The following is a 20,938-nucleotide window of genomic DNA, read 5'->3' on the forward strand; positions in this document are numbered from 1 at the left end:
CTGGTTTCAGCCCGCTTACGCCTTTCGGGACAATGATTATTTCATCGTCGCTATCATTGTCGTCGTCTTGTCCTACAGCCGGATTGGCTGGTCCCACGGCCGGTTGCTGTCCCGCGTTTGCCATCCCCAACAGTTGTGCTTTTCGTTTAACGGGTTGGTTATAAAACATAAACCAGAGTTTTTATAAATCGATTCAAAGTTTTGTATAATGTCACTCACCACTAGCTTGGCTGCGAGACCGGAATTCTGCCGCTATTCTCCACCAGTGTGGTGGGGGTCCTCTTTCCCAGTGTCCGGGTGACGTGTGTTGACCACCTGCGTTGTTTGCGTTTCACCAGCGTAGTTCCTTGGGGTTCTTCTCATAAATTAACTACAACTAGCTTCTTCTATCGATCCAGATCTTTATTCTTATACTCTCTTCTTACAATCTTCCTAGCACGTCCCCTCTAGTTCTAACCACTAGCTCAACCGACCCAGCTCTACCGACCAAGCTTTCGACCCCACTGCATTAAAACCCTCCCTTTTTATACTTATTCTTCCTTCGCTCGTGACGTATATTTCCACACCGCTTGGCCTCATCGCCAGAGACGTCTTATTCTATTACTACAGTCCTACTGGCCATGTAAATCATTTCTACGTGTGTTATACGTCACGAGCGCTAAATTTATAACTCAACTTTCCAGAGCTCAAGGCTGCTGCTATAACAAGCTTTCCCACGTAGACACCCACGTCACTCTCACCTATCTTCTATGCTTCTCTCTTATGTGTGACGTAAGTATTCACGTAGGTCGCCTGCTAACCGCAACTACTGCCTTGAACTCCGGCTTATTTCCCACTGTCTAAATAGGTAATTTATTACTCCAATAAAGCCATCGTGTGTCAAGTACAGATAGGCCACCCACAGGCCATGTACTTGAGGGCGATTCATCAAAGGACTTTTGCTGATTGACAGATGATAATAGCATCTGTAGGCTACTGAATATTTAGTGAAGCTTGAAACTAGGCCTATAAGATTGATGAATTAACTTCAGCGTTTTCTGGAGTTTCTCATATTTCCTACTGACCACATTAACCTCATTAGATTACAGATGTCTATACGTTTTTTACTTCAAGTGTATGTTCCAACAGCTGATACAGCTGATACGGATTACACATAAGGATTTACATAGGGCAAATTGGACAACGGGACCATGCATTTGTCTACGGAATATTAAGTGAAAATGCGGATTATGGAGTACGAATTAGACACAGAATTTTAAAAGGGAATAACGTTACTGAAAAATGGGACCAATTTATTTACCTATGCCTACCAACTGAAGTTTGGTACGTAGGCATGGAAACATATTGTTAAACTTTCAAATCATGGAGTCACTTCTCTTCAATTTAACCCCTTTCAGTGAAGACTTTTTGGATATCCTTCAATACAGTTTCTTAATGGATTTAAAAATGATGATTTAGGTCGACTGCCTGTCCTTTCTGGTCCTACTAAGACCTTTATCAGGTATGCACTACCAAAAATGAGCGAGCTAGGCCACCCGGAATGTTCTCGACTCAAGTCAGGTCGAAATAGACATTAGGGCTTACGTTTAGTCTGAATACCAGTCGTTGTTACGGTTCCGTTTCAGGAACAACGGCTAGGTACTAGACTAATGTCTATTTATTAATTGATGAGACCTGTTTTTCTAGGATATTTTGCTTACTTTTTGGGGTACATACCTCATTTACGTCTTAACAGAATGCCAAAAATCGCGGACAACATCTGAATATCCGATATATTCCCAGTTCTGTACCAATTAGATGCATTGGCAAAAAGACTCCTTAAGTCCAGTTGAATGAGAGAGAAAATCCTCCATTTTGTCAAATTTCTTGAATTTTTACATTGTTACCATGCCTACGCCACCCTGCTTTAGTTGTTGAGACCCCACAAGAAAAATAACTTCATTTCGTAGGCATGGTGACAATGTAAAAATTCAAGAAATTTGACAAAATGGAGGATTTTCTCTCTCATTCAACTGGACTTAAGGAGTCTTTTTGCCAATGCATCTAATTGGTACAGAACTGGAAATATATCGGATATTCAGTTGTTGTCCGCGATTTTTGGCATTCTGTTAAGACGTAAATGAGGTATGTACCCCAAAAAGTAAGCAAAATATCCTAGAAAAACAGGTCTCATCAATTAATAAATAGACATTAGGCTTACGTTATGAATAAATTGTATGTAGAAGCGGCAGTACCTAATGTACTGGATATATCATCGGCTCTGCAATCTCGAATGTCCGGTAGGCCTATTTAGATGTCCGGTATCCGTGTTCATGCGAAAGTTAACTTTGAGTCCAAATCCGCTAGTTAGCTTCTAACTTCGAGTCAAATGTCTTGGAGCTGTCAAGCCTTAACACTAACAGCTAATTTGAGTCAAAAGTTTTCGGAAAACTTACATGATCCTATGTATGTACCGTGCGAAATAAACAGCCTCGACTAGAATTCAGTACCCAGCGTAGGCCCACATTGGCTGACTGTTTTAGTAGTACCGTATCAGTGTAGTACATTGCTCGACGTAAACGCCGTTTTTAGTTTGGGATTTCCCCGACCCGAGCGAGGCATTCACCACATATCGCATCTCGAGTGACGAGTATCTTTAGTAGTGCAATTGCTGGTACGGTGGTATGTCAGACACTTTTAGTATGCGCTGTTCTTAATCTTGTTGAATGCTTAATTAGGCTATACTTTAGCAGGCCCTTGGGTGAGTAGTCAGTAACCTGTCTGGTTTCGTTTCACGATCGGATATTTTCACAAACCACACACAAAAGCCCATCCGATTATAAAAAGCTTAGGCCTACCACCAACGATTAGGTAGGCCTAACTAACTAGCCCTCGGGTTGGCGGGAGGGAGGGGGGTTGAATCCTCTAGGGGCGGATCCAGGGGTTCAGGTTAAGTTAGACAGTATTGGAAGGAAATTGTAGCCGGGTTCATCCCTACAATCCCCGGGTTCTATGTTCCCCGGGTCCTATAGGCGTATTCCCCAAGCAGGGGCGTTGGTAGTCAGTAACCTGTCTGTGGTTTAGTTTCACGATCGGATATTTTCACAAACCACATAACCGTTCACTACACAAGGCCTCCACGTGTGCGCGGGAGCGCTAACATTAGATTGTTGCACACACACACACACGCATCCTCGCTTGCCAGGGGTCCGGTATCACTCCCGAACTCGCTTCCACCAGCCCCCTGGCCTCACGAAGCGTGATTTCATTACTGGCGCTGTTGCGCATGACGTAATATATCTATTTTCGAAATACTTCCTTGTTCGGTAAAACGTTCGCTGATTGGTCAGCTTAACGGGAAAACCAACAGAAGTCTACTGACGGTTTGTTACAAGCGCTGTGATTGGTACGACCGGATTCTGGTCGGCTAGTAACGACTCCAACGACTCGTGAGGTCAAGGGGTTCGGGGAACAGCTTTAGCGTAGTGGGTTCGAATCCCTTGACGGGTAAAGATGAAACACACGCTCATACACTAGGGCCTACTAGTCCTATATGGTGATGCTCTAACCCTGCTTGGCGCGTGCACATTTGGTATGATAACAGGCTGAATAATCGTCATAGCAGAAGATGAGCGCTGTGTTTTCTGTTTGATAGAATTTGTAATAGGCCTAAATTGTAATTTCTTGTGACCTGAAAATACTAAGTAGCAAACTATAGGTTTAAGTCGAGGTCTGAATATTGTAGGGCCTAGTGGTAAATTCCAGGATTTAAAACGATCTAATACTACGCCTCGGTGTTTTAGCTTCCGCGGCCATAGCCTACATTGGAAGAGGTTTCGTTTCCAAGACTCGATATTCAGCCACCCTCTGATATGTGACATCATATGAATTTTACTTGAATATTTTTTCATATTGTGAAAAATATTTTTTTGAAAATATAAAATAGTTTCCAATGCTGCGCTCACCTATACCCTACGAAATTTTGGACATAGACCATAAACAAATGTTTATCTTTGGTCTTATTTGACTACAAAATAATTCTCTAAGAAAGATAAAATAGGCCTACAATAGGCCTATAAACTTCTAGAACTTTGAAGTCCTGAATTAAAAAGATTTTTCAAGCAATGCCCTTACTCCAAACAACCTCTAGCTTTCAAGGTAAACCACACTTTGCCCATGGGCAATTTATTTGCAAAAGCGAGAACTGAACGAGATCAGTTCGAGATGACGATATCGATCGATCACGGTAATTTATGCAAAAAGTTCAATTTTGGCCTGAACTCTGAGTCCTGTATTTTCCTAATGGTTTGGCATTTTTCATCGCAATTTGTGGTGGGTATTCTATGAAAAAGGACCTTTAATACATGTGACAGGTATTTTCGATTAGGCCTAGCCAATTATCACACAATTGTCGGCCATCTTAGTGTCATCAGTAGGTGGAAAAAGGATTTTTGAGGTAAATAACAGCAGGTTTGAACTTATAGCCTTCATATTCAATCATTATTACCACAGTCATAGGATAAATCTCCTCATATGGAATTTGGGATCACCCAATTCTTTGTTCTTGCCACCAGGGGGAGTTAGATATTGAATAATATGCAATTTGTCCTCTTATAATGGTACCTATGGATATGTTATAACTAAAATCAATTGCAAACTTGTAGTTCATGGCATTTTCTATAATTTTGGTGAGTTTCAATGTTATTGGTATTTTTGTATATGTTCACCAGGGGGCGTAGAATTGTACAATGAGTTTTTAGCCCAGTTGGGACTTAAGTCCCAGCGGGCTATTGTTCATTTTTCATCCATCGTCCGTCCGTCCGTCCAATTATTTTGGGAAGTTTTGAAGACGCTTAAAGGTAATGTCATGATATTTGGTTTATAAATGTATCTGCCCTAGACACATCTAGGCAATCATTTACTGAATGACTTTTTTTTTTCTTTGAATACAATGTTTGTGAAGAAATTAAGTAAATTTGCCACGGCAATATTTAGAACCTGTCCAAAATCGGCATTTGGTCGCAGCAATCAAAATTTGCTTCCAACGCGCCTGGGCAGTGTGTATCCACATATCCCAGATATGTGTCGCGCTCCTTCAAAATAGTTGTATGTTATAAATTGATAAACATTAACGAACATTAGCGAAACATTAACTTTCCTGGAGACTGTGATAATTGGAGGTCCCTTGTACATCACATCATGATGCAGCGGCGTTGGTGATGTCATAGAAGAATAAACTGATAAGAATTATTTGGTGAAATCTTTGTGCGCTTCCGAGTGCGACATTTAAACCAGCAAGGCAGAAACCCGTTGTCGCTGCTTTGCAGCTATATATTGTATGAGTTTGTTAATTGCGCCACAACGATGAGGGCTCATGTCGTAAACAGCCATGTACAGTCGCATAGGCAATATCGCCTTATACTCTCGTGTTCACTGCGTGTAGGCCTATGTATCAGTTAAAGTTTATGCGCGCTACAGTGTATATCACACGTAATGACGATTTGTCTGAGTGAAGATGTAAGCTACTTAAAGTAATCCTATCGTGAAATTATTAAAAACCATGTCAGTCGGTAAATTTTGTTTTGTCAGTAACTGGCACTCGCCTCAAATTTGAAGAACTTGGGAGCTTCTGTCCTGATTGGTCCGTATTATAATGAAAATTCGCCGATGAAACCCAAGCTCTCACCAAGTTTGTACTGTATCTTATCGGTCACTCATAGTTTTAGTTGTTTTACGTCTTTTAAGGGATGTATTAAAATTATGAACATTTGTTCAGACAAAAGGCCCATAATCAATTTTTCTAGGATTTCATTCTCGTTAAAAGTCAGTTAAAAGTTCACACTGACCAAAATTGAGTCCTTTTAAGCCCACTTGGGACTTAAGTCCCAGCGGGCTATTGCCTTCACTTTTCGTCTGTCAGTCCGTCCATAGACGGAATCCAGTTATTTTGGGAAGTTTTGAAGACGCTTCAAGGTAATGTCTTGATATTTGGTTTATGCATGTATCTACCCTAGACACATCTTCAACCAAAAAACTGGCCCTGTCAGAATCAAGATGGCCGACTGGCAGCCATTGTTGTTCGCCGAAATCAGCACTTTTTACACGTTTTGAAATTTTGAAGACGCCTTGTTCATTTACCTTGATCTTTTGTATATACTTGAACTCCCCAGGGCCCATCAGCATAACAAAAATTGGGTCGATCGGACTGAAGATGGTCGTCCTATGACCTTTTAAATGCCCAAAAATGTCAATTTTGGCCCGAATTCTGAGTCCTGTAGCTTCCTACTGGTTTGCCATTTCTCATTGCAATTGCTGATGGGTATTCTTTGGAAAGGGATGTTTTATACCTGACACAGGTATTTTTGATCAGCCAATTATGGCGCAATTGGCGGCCATCTTGGTGTCATCAGTACTCATTCGTAGGTGGGAAAAAGTTTTTCGACATTATATTGATACCTAAGCATATTTTGTTACAACAATGAATTAGAAAGTTGTAGCTTAAAACGTGTTCTATGATTGTGGTGAGTTCAAGTTCATTGGTTTTTGTATATGGCCACCAAGGGGCGTTGAATAATACAATATCTTAGTATTTCTATAGGCCTATTAGATTTGTACCAACACATATTTTGTTGCCACAATCGATTGCAAAGTTGTAGGCCTAGACGTATCGGCCCCACTCCGCGTGGTGGCGCCACCCCGCGGGATTTACGCGAAGCAGCAGAACACAAACACGGCCACTCTCTAAATTTTCAATGGTAGAAATCGTGTGTGCATTTCAATTATTTCGGCTGTTAGGGTTTTAAGGCACAATATAAGTTGATGATGTGATATGGCGATGTTAATTAATGATAATTCCGCAGTGAAGCTAGTCACGAACGGTGCCGATTGAGTGTACAGCTGCCAAAAACACTGAAATGTGCGTAGTTGCGTAACTATTTGCAGTGAATTGCAGAGGAAACATGAAACCTTAACGGCCGTTTAAAAAAAATTTATACCAATCGCAATTGTAAAATAAAAATGAGATAGAACCTAAGTTAAAATTCTGGCCATTACTAAAATGTTATTAATTATTATTACTAATTTTTAGTCAGTGCGGAACGTTTAGTTTTCCAACAATAATGAGGGGTGGTAGGTAGTCATGCAATTCAAGTCATCATTTATTACACGTTACTTCCGTGTTGTTGAAAATCTCGCGAGTCCTGGACTAAACCCCAATGAACAATGTGATCTGTGTGCTGGCCACAAATGCACACAGATCACACTACACATTAAACACTCCAGTACCCACAGCTTTCATATATCCATCCAAATATTTTGTGGCTTTCTTCCTGGTTCGTGACATGTTCTATGATTGTGGTGAGTTACAAGGTTATTGGGTTTTTAATGTGGTCACCAGGGGGCGTTGAATAGTAGAATAACTTAGTTTCCTTGTTAAATTGGTAACGAGACATATTTTGTTTTCAGAATCAATTACGAAATCGTAGCTGCTGACATGTTCTATGATTGTGGTGTTTTTCAAGGTCATTGGTTTTTTTATATGGTCACCAGGGGTAGTTGAATATTGAAATTGTTAGATTGTCGAGCATTTGAAACCACTTTCCAAGTGGGCATGGTGTCCCTGGACCCCTAGTTTATATATTTTTTTCTTGTTTAATTGTCAATGAAATGAATTTGTGCATACTGGTAGCCTACGTGGCAGATTTTTTTCTTCACACCAGTTAAGCTAGCAGCTGGACCATTGGTCCTTTATTTGGATTTTATATGTAAAGCCTCTGATGGCGATTTCTATGTCATTTCTGCCAGAATCAATGATTGAAAAGTTGTTTTTTTAAAGAAAAGTTTGATGCACAATTTTCACATGATGTTAAATGTTCCTTTATCGCTAAAGGTGAAGTTCCATGCTCGTTTACCCTTGTGGTCAAATGTCGCATAGTTTTACCAATGTATGTGTTATTTGCATCACACAAACATTTGAATTTATAAATTACTCTGGCCAACAAGGGTGAAGGAGTATGGGACTTAAGCGAAAAGTAGTTCCTTATTTTGAAAGAAGTAAAGACAATTCGAATATCCACATTATAATATTGTTTGAATAAACCCTTAAGTTTTCTGCTAACTATGATTGAAGGAAGGCCTATGTAAGGAAAGGAAAAAAGTGTTTTGACCTTATCTTCCCTGACCATACTAGCGGGAGCATCATCACTACATTTGTTATTCTAAAATCTTCTTAGAAACGCAGTAAAAAATCTTGTGGGTAGCCATTTTTGTGGAAAACGTTCTTGAGGCAATCAATTTCTTGTGAGAAAACAAACTACTGCTAATTGGTATATGCTCTATGGAGCAAACATTGGATTAAGCCAAATTTCCATTTTTGAGGACACAGCTGATAAGTTTATAATCAAGCTTGTTGATTTTCTAAATACACGAGAAGTGAAGGTACCATCATCCGTTGTTGGGAGCGAAATATACGTATCTAGAAATGGACATGTATTTCTGAAGTAAATTTGAGATTTGAGTGTAGTGCAAAAAAGTCGCTTTATATATTAGAATTTATCCAAATTAATTGGTATATATCAGCTGATCTCCTGCTTCACTGTATTTTCAGATTCATATAGGCCTAACACGAAATGATGTCTATGCAGTCAGTACTTGCAGATCGATTGACTCATTATGAAAAAAGCCTACGAAATGCTAAATCCATATATAGAGACAGTGAAAAATGTTTGGAGGAGTTGGGTGCCAGGTTACTCAGTGCTGAGAATGTATGTGAGGCTATATTTGTTGACAGTACTAAAATCAACGATTGTTTTATGATGAAACCAATAATATTGGTAGCAGGGCGAGTTAACTGTGGGAAAAGTTCTCTGTTAAATACACTTTTCAGAGATATTATATTACCAGTTAAAGATATACCTTGTACAGCGCGAGTTGTGAGGGTTGTTCAGGTTAGCAAGGAAGAGAGAGAATATTTATGTTTTATTGACCAACAAGGTTTTAAAAAAGATATTGAGTATGTAGAAAACAGACAAACTATTTCTGAGAGTAAGAAAATAGCATTAACAGAAGAAGAAAGAAACCAAGACAATGAAGTTTTACAAGTTGTTGAAGTTGGCTTGCATCACAGTCTGTTGGCTGCAGGTTTAACGCTGTTAGACTGCCCAGGACTCGATGAGAATAATACATTAGACAGTCGCGTTGAATCACTGTTGAAAGAAGGCCACATTACAACTGTGATATATGTCATCAATGGGAATGAAGGATTTAGAGAATCGGTGAGCATCTTCCTTTTTAGCCCACTTGGGACTTGAGTCCCAGCGGGCTATTGCGTTCACTTTTCGTCCGTCGTCCGTCCATCGGTAGACGGAATCCAGGAAGAAAGACACTAAATATTTGGATGGATATATGGATGAGAATATGGTTATGATCTCACTCAATTGGTCCGGCGCGATCGGTAATCAGGTGAACCATAAAAGCGTTCAGTGCCTGTTTTACTTATCGTCACGTAAAAGTATCGAATTTCATTGCATATTCATTGCAACACAGTGATTTTGTATCTACATTTTTACTACGATGAGTGTGTATGTATTTCATCGATCGGTTGCAGACACGCTCGTGCGGCAACAGTAGTAATGTATATAGGCCTACTTACTGTTGCCGCGCGTGTGTGGCGAACGTCTTCGGATATTATACACTACTGGATGATGATTTTTAGTGAGCATTCATCGGCGCATTTTTACTGCAATAATTCAGGGCTCGACCTGTAATGCATGAATGCTGAATGTCATCGAATGAGGATGTACCACATTGGAACTAGCCATTACCTTCCAAAATATAAAAGTCGTTCATGGGTTCAAGATCGCTCTAAGTGCTCGGAAACACAGTGATTTTGTATCTACATTTGTACTACGATGAGTGTGTATGTATTTCATAAACCGGTTGCCGACACGCGCGTGCAACAATAATTCAGGGCTCGACCTGTAATGCATGAATGCTGAATGTCATCGAATGAGGATGTACCACATTGGAACTAGCCATTACCTTCCAAAATATAATAGTCGTTCATGGGTTCAAGATCGCTCTAAGAGCTCGGAAAACGCATTTAATTTCTAAAATTTTCTTGGTGGAGGGCCCCCAAACCCCCCAACTATAATGCTGCCTGACATTAATGAGTTGGTGCCTGCCATTTACATGGCAGGCACCAACTGTATGGTGCCTGACATAAATGATTTTGGTGCCTGCCATTGAGCAAGGTGCTACTGTCTACTGTTTTATAGAGAATTTCCTAATTACTAACATTAAAAACATATGAAGAATTGCACACAACCTTTATTAGGGTTTTCTGACTTTCGTCGAAAACCCTCTTGAAATTCTGTTGATTGTTATTATTATTTATTTTCCGCCGATTTCGTCAAATAAAATTCATCTTCATTCAGATTCGGCAACTGACAGCTTCGAAACGAAATGTATAAATTGATACTGTAATAACGGTCTCTCTGAACCAACAGATTGTCTGAATGTACTTTCCATCCTATTTGAAACTTAAAATTACTTATTAGGTTACTGTAAAAAAAGAATTGAATTGAATTGTTAGACAACGAGCACCGGCGAAATAACAGTTTGTGACGTCATTTAGTAAGTAAATAAAGGAGGGCTCCGAGAATTTCCAAATCACGGGGACTATACTGGGGTTAGACCATTCAACCAAAAAGAGGATTGCTCCGATAATATCCAAATCATCTCATTTTATTTTTTCCATCGAATACCCGGTAATTAATTTTTCCTTTCGATCACATGCATCCAGAAAACCCGTTATCGCTGCTTTGCAGCTATATTTAATATTGGAACTTCAACATTAAAATTTACTTTCACAATACCATAAAATCTCTAACAGCAATCAGGATGAACCTTACCAACTATACCATAAAATCAATCTCTAATAACAGCAAACGAAACCGGAACCATCAACAGGCGATAGAATACACACAGATTTTTACCCAAAATATCGTGATCGGCTTATTGGGCGGATACGATCTGACATAAAAAATCACTTCCTGATCTATGCCACTCTAATGCTCTCAATGATCGTCAAAATCAAGAAAAGTGGTCGATATTTATTTGAGGTCATTATTTACTACCAATTATAATCTATTTTGAACTATTTTATTTTTACTTTGATTGTTCCATCACCGCACAGCGGCAATGGTATACATTTATATGACGCGCGAGTTCATCGTACTACCACGTGTCAGTTCATACATTAGTATATATGCAAATCAGCAGTGAGCCGCGTACTGCGTGTATGGCTGTGTGTATAGTAATCAGCTGAGTGAGTCTATATATAGCACAGTCACTCGGCGATGATAGTATACACAGCACTCTCACACATCGGCGGGCGCTACTGTCAGCCTCTTAAATCGTCAATTAAGACGAACTAATTGACAAATCAGTGAATTAAAATCTCTGATGAAGGGCCTCGGCTTATTGGGCGAAGCTTTATGAAATCCATGTATTTTAGGCTAAAAAACTGCCCTCGGCTTATTGGCCGAGTCGGCTTATTGGCCGGAAAATACGGTACAACAAATTTCGTCAGCGTTTTGTCGGAGCAATACATTTGTCCTTGTACCTGATAGTAATACGGATGAGTTTTACTCAGGTTGAAAAAAGTTCCTGACTTCGAAAGATACGGCACTGTTGTTTCATTGATGTGAAAATTGCGTGCTGAATATGGACATTTCTCCTCGATTAGAGTGTCCCCATCAATTAAGCCATCCGGACTAGCCGCAAGCATCAGTTTCTGTTTCGATACAAACAAGCCACAATTAGCCAGTCATTTTTTCGAATTTTCGAATAGCTATTTTTTCAAATTTCTTTCCATGCTGTAAAGCATTGCTATTTATATCAGTTGAAGACATCATATTTTTCAATAATGCCTCCACGTCTCTCCGCTCAGTAATCTTACAAATAATTCCGAAATTCGACGCAGTGATCCTCTTTTGGCGCTCGGCTTTCCATAATTTAGAATCACTCTGAGCCCTTGTATTCGTTTCGATTTCTGCAATTTCACAGTCCGTGATGGATGAAACCTGAAAAAAAAAAATTATGTTACATGTGCATGTTCAATGTTTTAACAATGAAAAGCTGTAATTGAATGAAATATCACCTTGGATTTAACAAGAAAGTCTTCTTCCATTGATAATTTGGAGTAGTCGTGATCCATCGCTATAGATTCGATATCAGCTGGTGGAAAAAGTTGCACTATAGGCCTCCTAGTCCCATCCTGAATCAACAAAAGAATCTGTTGTACATGAGACTAGTGTATATAAAAATGTTTTCACTAAGCAGGGATTAACGTAAAAACAAACCTGAATATTTAGGGTTTTCTGTTATTTCACAGAAAACCCTAATGATATCCGCGTGATTATTATTATTAGGGTTTTCTGTTATTTCACAGAAAACCCTATTGATATCCGCGTGATTATTATTATTATTATTTTCTTCCACACTATTTTTACCAAAAGAACATAGGCTTTGTTACCTTACCGCTGTTTCATATACAATCCATATAATATCGTTCAGCTCACTGAGATCTACAAATAGCCCGCGTGTTTTTTCATGAATCATCGTTACAAAAGCGCTGTCGGGCCGTAAACATCGAAAATTTAGCCCCATTCAATGGGGCGACATGTTTTTCGAGTCGTCATCCCGAAATCAACCCGCAGGCCGACTGTCACTTCGATTATCAATTCAAGTATAAATGAACTAATTTATTGCCGCAGACTTCAAATTCAGTCGCGGTCTTCAAACAGTGATTTTAACAATAGCCCATTTTCTTCATCAAATCATATTACCGATACACTGGAAATTTACTACTTTAGATTTTAAAAGCACTGTCGAGCCGTAAACATCGACGTGTGTTACTACATCGTCGTTCCGGGGATCAGCTGCGAGTTTCTCCTCATCATGAGAATCAAATCGAGTACAAATTAATTTATTACTACCAGTAATTTGGCTGCGGGTTTCAAGGAGTTAGTATAACAATACCTATTTTTCTTTACCGAATTAACCGAGTATTTACTAAGATGAATCTTTAGTGTACCGAGGAATCGTAGGCCTAAACTAAACACGCCGAAGAGATATAGCGGAGAAAAGCTGTTATGTCGACGAGGTATCAAAATAAAAGAATATATTACTTTATTCGGCCGCGGGCTTCAACCTCTATATCAATACCATCAATACTCTATATTTCCTACAGTACATACCGATCATTGTCAAATGCACAAGGTATTTACAAAATACAAGTATATAACACATAATCCTTTCCGTATGCTGGACTCACACTTGACATTCGGAGTAAGCGTTCGCTGTGGGGGAAAGGGATCGTTCGCTGTGTCGCTTGAAGTGTTTATCGAGTTTGACGCGGCTTTAGGCCTACCGGTACTGAGCTTTACTGTCTCAAACAAACACAGTACAATTGTTGCGTTTATTAACGGACTCATTGGATTGAACTTGAAAACAAAATTTACGATATTTAGGTGGGTTGTTGAATTCAATAGGCCTACGACCAATCTGTCCGGATGTTAGGCCTACGCATATACATAGGCTAGTAGCATCTACTAGGTTAAGCGTTCGCTGTGGGGGAAAGGAGATCGTTCGCTGTGTCGCTTGAAGTGTTTATCGAGTTTTACGCGACCTTAAGGCTTTAGTATGGTGTCTGATAAGGGCCATGCGTAAAAAAAATATGTATATGCAAATGAGGGCGACATTATGACAAAACGACAAAACTAAAATAACGCGACAAAACAATAATTTTGGTTTTGTCGCCCGCGACAATTCATTATTTTGGTTTTATCGCCCGCGACAATTCATTATTTTGGTTTATCGCCCGCGACAATTCATTAATTTGGTTTTGTCACCCGCGACAAATCAATATTTTGGTTTTGTCGCTCATGACAATTCAAAATTTTGGTTTTATCGCCCGCGACAATTCATTATTTTGGTTTTGTCGCCCGAGACAATTCATCATTTTGGTTCTATCGCCCGCGACAATTCATTATTTTGGTTTTGTCGCCCGCGACAATTCACCATTTTGGTTTTGTCGCCTGGACAATTCACCATTTTGGTTTTGTCGCCCCCACAATTCACCATTTTGGTTTTGTCGCCCCCACAATTCTTTTTTTGGTTTTGTCGCCCGCGACAATTCAATATTTTGGTTTTTATCACCCGCGACAATTCATTACTTTGGTTTCATCTCCAGCGACAATTCATTATTTTGCTTTTGTCGCCCGCGATAATTCATTATTTTGGTTTTGTCGCCCCGACAATTCTTTTTTTGGTTTTGTCGCCTGCGACAATTCATAAGTTTGGTTTTATCACCCGTGACAATTCATTATTTTGGTTTTGTCGCCCCGACAATTCTTTTTTTGGTTTTGTCGCCAGCGACAATTCATTAGTTTGGTTTTGTCGCCCGCGACAATTCATTACTTTGGTTTTATCTCCAGCGACAATTCATTATTTTGGTTTAATCGCCCGCGACAATTCAATATTTTGGTTTTATCGCCCGCGATAATTCATTATTTTGGTTTTATCGCCCGCGAAAATTCATTATTTTAGTTTTGTCGCCCGAGACAATTCATCATTTTGGTTTTGTCGCCCGCGATAATTCATTATTTTGGTTTTATCGCCTGCGACAATTCATTATTTTAGTTTTGTCGCCCGAGACAATTCATCATTTTGGTTCTATCGCCCAAGACAATTCATTATTTTGGTTTTGTCGCCCGCGACAATTCACCATTTTGGTTTTGTCGCCTGGACAATTCACCATTTTGGTTTTGTCGCCTGGACAATTCACCATTTTGGTTTTGTCGCCCCCACAATTCTTTTTTTGGTTTTGTCGCCCGCGACAATTCAATATTTTGGTTTTATCGCCAGCGAAAATTCATTATTTTGGTTTTGTCGCCCGCGACAATTCTTTTTGGTTTTATCGCCCGCGACGATTCATTATTTTGGTTTTATCGCCCGCGACAATTCATTATTTACGTTTTATCGCCCGCGACAATTCATTATTTTGGTTTTGTCGCCCCGACAATTCTTTTTTTGGTTTTGTTGCCTGCGACAATTCATAAGTTTGGTTTTGTCGCCCGCGACAATTCAATATTTTGGTTTTGTCGCCCGCGACAATTCAATATTTTGGTTTTGTCGCCTGCGACAATTCATTACTTTGGTTTTATCTCCAGCGACAATTCATTATTTTGGTTTTATATTTTGTTTGAGTCTCCCGCGACCATTTTTTTTGGTTTTGTCGCCCGCGACAATTCAATATTTTGGTTTTGTCGCCCGCGACAATTCATTATTTTGGTTTAATCGCCCGCGACAATTCAATATTTTGGTATTATCGCCCGCGATAATTCATTATTTTGGTTTTATCGCCCGCGACAATTCATTATTTTGGTTTTGTCGCCCGAGACAATTCATCATTTTGGTTTTATCGCCCGCGACAATTCATTCTTTTGGTTTTGTCGCCTGCGACAATTCACCATTTTGGTTTTGTCGCCCGGACAATTCATTATTTTGGTTTTATCGCCCCCACAATTCTTTTTTTGGTTTTTTCGCCCGCGACAATTCAATATTTTGGTTTAATCGCCCGCGATAATTCATTTTTTTGGTTTTATCGCCGGCGACAATTCATTATTTTGGTTTTGTCGCCCGAGACAATTCATCATTTTGGTTTTATCGCCCGCGACAATTCATTATTTTGGTTTTGTAGCCCGCGACAATTCACCATTTTGGTTTTGTCCCCTGGACAATTCACCATTTTGGTTTTGTCGCCCGCGACAATTCATTATTTTGGTTTTGTCGCCCCCACAATTCTTTTTTTGGTTTTGTCGCCCGCGACAATTCAATATTTTGGTTTTGTCGCCCGCGACAATTCATTATTTTGGTTTAATCACCCGCGACAATTCAATATTTTGGTTTTATCGCCCACGACAATTCAATATCTTGGTTTTATCGCCAGCGACAATTCTTTTTTTGGTTTTGTCGCCCGCGACAATTCATTATTTTGGTTTTGTCGCCCGCGACAATTCAATATTTTGGTTTTGTCGCCCGCGAAAATTCAATATTTTCGTTTTATCGCCCACGACAATTCACTACTTTGGTTTTGTCTCCAGCGACAATTCATTATTTTGGTTTAATTGCCCGCGACATTTCTTCTTTTTGGTTTTGTCACCCGCGACAATTCATTATTTTGGTTTTGTCGTCCCGACAATTCTTTTTTTCGCTTTTGTGGCCCGCGACAATTCATTAGTTTGGTTTTGTCGCCCGCGACAATTCAATATTTTGGTTTTATCGCCCACGACAATTCATTACTTTGGTTTTGTCTCCAGCGACAATTCATTATTTTGGTTTTGTCGCCCGCGACAATTCTTCTTTTTGGTTTTGTCGCTCGCGACAATTCATTATTTTGGTTTTATATTTTGTTTTAGTCGCCCGCGACAATTTTTTTTTTTCGTTTTGCGACATTTCATTATTTTGGTTTAATCGCCTGCGACAATTCAATATTTTGGTTTTTTCGCCTGCGACAATTCATTATTTTAGTTTTGTCGCCCGAGACAATTCATCATTTTGGTTCTATCGCCCGCGACAATTCATTATTTTGGTTTTGTCGCCCGCGACAATTCACCATTTTGGTTTTGTCGCCTGGACAATTCACCATTCGCGCCCCCACAATTCTTTTTCTGGTTTTGTCACCCGCGACAATTCATTATTTTGGTTTTGTCGCCCGCGACAATTCAATATTTTGGTTTTGTCGCCCGCGACAATTCAATATTTTGGTTTAGTCGCCCGCGACAATTCAATATTTTGGTTTTGTCGCCTGCGACAATTCATTACTTTGGTTTTATCTCCAGCGACAATTCATTATTTTGGTTTTTTCGCCCGCGACAATTCTTCTTTTTGGTTTTGTCGCCCGCGACAATTCATTATTTTGGTTTTATATTTTGTTTGAGTCGCCCGCGACAATTTTTTTTGGTTTTGTCGCCCGCGACAATTCAATATTTTGGTTTTGTCCCCCGCGACAATTCATTATTTTGGTTTAATCTCCCACGACAATTCAATATTTTGGTTTTATCGCCCGCGATAATTCATTATTTTGGTTTTATCACCCGCGACAATTCATTATTTTGGTTTTGTTGCCCCCACAATAGTTTTTTTGTTTTTTTCGCCCGCGACAATTCGTTAGTTTGGTTTTGTCGCCTGCGACAATTCAATATTTTGGTTTTATCACCCACGACAATTCATTACTTTGGTTTTATCTCCAGCGACAATTCATTATTTTGGTTTTGTCGCCCGCGACAATTCTTCTTTTGGTTTTGACGCCCACGACAATTCATTTTTTTGGTTTTATATTTTGTTTTTGTCGCCCGCGACAATTTTTTTTTTTTGGTTTTGTCGCCCGCGACAATTCATTATTTTGGTTTTATCGTCCGCGATAATTCATTATTTTGGTTTTATTGCCTGCGACAATTCATTATTTTGGTTTTGTCGCACGAGACAATTCATTATTTTGGTTTTATCGCTCGCGATAATTCATTATTTTGGTTTTATTGCCTGCGACAATTCATTATTTTGGTTTTGTCGCACGAGACAATTCATTATTTTGGTTTTATCGCCCGCGACAATTCATTATTTTGGTTTTGTCGGCCGAAGAAAATTTTGAAGACGCTTTGATCAATTACCTTGATCTTTCGTTTATATTTGAATCTACCAAAGGCCCATCAGCATAAGAAAATTGGGTCGATCTGACTCAAGATGGCCGTCCTATGACCTTTTTAGTGCCCAAAAATGTCAATTTTGGCCAGAATTCTAGGTCCTGTAGCTTCCTACTGGTTTGCCATTTCTCATTGCAATTGCTGATGGATATTCTTTAGAGAGGGATGTTTTATACCTGGGACAGGTATTTTTGATCAGCCAATTATGACGCAATTGGCGGCCATCTTGGTGGGAAAAAGTTTTTCCACAATTAATTGATACCTTAGCATATTGTGTTACTATATTCAATTGGAAAGTTGTAGCCCATAACGTGTTGTATGATTTTGGTGAGTTTCAAGGTCATTGGTTTTTGTATGTGGCCATCAGGGGGCGTTGAATAATACAATAACTTAGTATCGCTATATTATATTTGTACCAAGGCATATTTTGTTACCATGATCGATGGCAAAGTTGTAGTTCATGACATCGTCTATGATTGTGGTGAGTTTTTAAGGACATTAGTTATTCCATATAGTCACCAGGGGGCGTTGAATAGTAGAAAAGCTTAGTTTTTCCTTATTAGATTGGTACCTAGGCATAGTTTGTTACCATGATCCATTGCAAAGTTGTAGTTCATGACATCGTCGATGATTGTGGTGAGTTTTTAAGGACATTAGTTATTCCATATAGTCACCAGGGGGCGCTGAATAGTAGAATGGCTTAGTATTTCCTTATTAGATTGGTACCTAGGCATATTTTGTTACTATGATCAATTGCAAAGTTTTATTTCATGACATGTACTACGATTGTGGTGAGTTTTAAGGTCACTGGGTTTTGCATATGGTCACCAGGGGGCGTTGAATAGTTGAATAACTTATAGTATTTCCATATTAAAGTTTTGAACACGCTTCAAGGTAATGTCTTGATATTTGGTTTATACATGTATCTACCCTAGACACATCGTCAGCCCAAAAACTGGCCCTGTCAGATTCAAGATGGCCGACTGGCAGCCATTGCTGTTTGCCAAAATCAGCACTTTTTAAACATTTTCGAAGTTTTCGTGGGAAATTTTGAAGACGCTTTGATCAATTACCTTGATCTTTCGTTTATATTTGAATCTACCAAAGGCCCATCAGCATAAGAAAATTGGGTCGATCTGACTCAAGATGGCCGTCCTATGACCTTTTTAGTGTCCAAAAATGTCAATTTTGGCCAGAATTCTAGGTCCTGTAGCTTCCTACTGGTTTGCCATTTCTCATTGCAACTGCTGATGGATATTCTTTAGAGAGGGATGTTTTATACCTGGGATAGGTATTTTTGATCAGCCAATTATGAAGCAATTGGCAGCCATCTTGGTGTCATCAGTACTCATTCGTAGGTGGGAAAAAGTTTTTCCACAATTAATTGATACCTAAGCATATTGTGTTACTATATTCAATTGGAAAGTTGTAGCCCATAACGTGTTCTATGATTTTGGTGAGTTTCAAGGTCATTGGTTTTTGTATGTGACCATCAGGGGGCGTTGAATAATACAATAACTTAGTATCGCTATATTATATTTGTACCAAGGCATATTTTGTTACCATGATCAATGGCAAAGTTGTAGTTCGTGACATCGTCTATGATTGTGGTGAGTTTTTAAGGACATTAGTTATTCCATATAGTCACCAGGGGGCGTTGAATAGTAGAAAAGCTTAGTTTTTCCTTATTAGATTGGTACCTAGGCATAGTTTGTTACCATGATCCATTGCAAAGTTGTAGTTCATGACATCGTCTATGATAGTGGTGAGTTTTTAAGGACATTAGTTATTCCATATAGTCACCAGGGGGCTCTTTGGTAGAATGGCTTAGTATTTCCTTATTAGATTGGTACCTAGGCATATTTTGTTACTATGATCAATTGCAAAAACACATTATTATTCGAAAATGGAATTATTAAATTCGTGGAATCAGTTGTTAAGCTGAAAAAAGAAATACGGTTATGATTGGGCCAGGATAAAGACAAAGCAATAAGTAACCTGGCAGACTAGGTTGAGGCAAATGTATGATTCATCAGTGGAACACTGACCAAGGCTACAATATTGTAACCTAGGTCGGTTGACTCGCGCGGATTTATCTGCATACACTGACCGAGGCTACAATATTGTAACCTAGGTCGGTTGACTTGCGCAGATTTATCTGCATACACTGACCGAGGCTACAATATTGTAACCTAGGTCGGTTTACTGCATTATATTTGCAGTATTCACTAATCCAAGATTAAGATCAGTCAGTTAACTTGATCAGTTTTTGAAGTTATTGCTGGTCCGATATCAGTCGGTTGATTTGTAGTTTTGACTAACGAGGAATCCAAAAGTGTTTCAGTCAAACGTCTCCTATCATTGAGGAATGACTTGAACAGTTAGGAATGTACATCGTACACATTCCAAATTAAGGGTTTAAAAGAAGTTTAAGTGAAAGCCTTATAATTGCGCAATTGCCATGATTGATACGAAAAAGGTTTCTAGAATCGGATGACAATTTATATAGAATTGGAGTCAGATGTGCATTGTTTTGGGGGTGTTCGAACTTCACTGAATCACTGAATCGTTGATTATTATATTAATTTCGCTGATTTGGATTTACGCTGAATCCATGTTTACAGACGGGTGGTTTTACAGTCACCTCTACTGCTAGTGTGCACTATCGAAACCAGATGTTTTAAAATGGTCACTTTTCTATAGTAGACTCTTCGTAACAGCCACTATATAAAACCAACCGAATTGAAAGGAATACAATTTCAGAGTGACTGTTTTGAAATGTATACTACTGGAAAAGTAGCCGATATCGTTAATTGCTTATTGTTCTCAAGTGGCTACTAAGTAAAAGTAGATGTTTGGGCTCAAAAGTTCGATAGACATGTTCTTGGATTCAGCCTTTCAAATGTACTATCAATCAATAGGAAATGATACCCAAGAAGTTGAAATATGATGTCAGAATTGACGTATGATGTCACTGTGACGTCATAGTCCAATATGGCTGCCATTTTCAAACATAGAAGATTTAAAATTGATAAATTAATCCAAAACATTATCCATCAAATTTATTGTGCTTTGTTAACCAGATCTAGAAACAGATGGTTATCTATGGTATCAGAGTTCAAGTAAGGTCAACATCAGGAAGTTCAACATTGTTGCAATTTTCCCCATGACAGCCCCCACAGGCTTGTTTACAC

General features: G+C 39.1%; 1 protein-coding gene across 2 annotated transcripts in view; it reads left to right on the forward strand.

Annotated features, from left to right (window-relative positions):
• Positions 1 to 2,367: 2,367 nt before the first annotated feature.
• LOC141902007 (uncharacterized) overlaps positions 2,368 to 20,938 on the forward strand; it is a 73,067-nt gene continuing 54,496 nt past the window's right edge. The window contains exons 1-2 of one of the 2 annotated variants that reach the window (XM_074789632.1): positions 2,368 to 2,445; positions 8,585 to 9,251. In XM_074789632.1, coding sequence (XP_074645733.1) covers positions 8,607 to 9,251 — 645 coding nt within the window. In that variant the 5' untranslated portion in view covers positions 2,368 to 2,445; positions 8,585 to 8,606. Of the gene's footprint in view, positions 2,446 to 2,590; positions 2,680 to 8,584; positions 9,252 to 20,938 lie in introns of those variants that run through there. The other variant, XM_074789633.1, reaches the window with a different exon arrangement.

This window comes from Tubulanus polymorphus, chromosome 3, assembly GCF_964204645.1.
Source record: "Tubulanus polymorphus chromosome 3, tnTubPoly1.2, whole genome shotgun sequence".
Classification (NCBI taxonomy): Eukaryota; Metazoa; Nemertea; class Palaeonemertea; order Tubulaniformes; family Tubulanidae; genus Tubulanus; species Tubulanus polymorphus.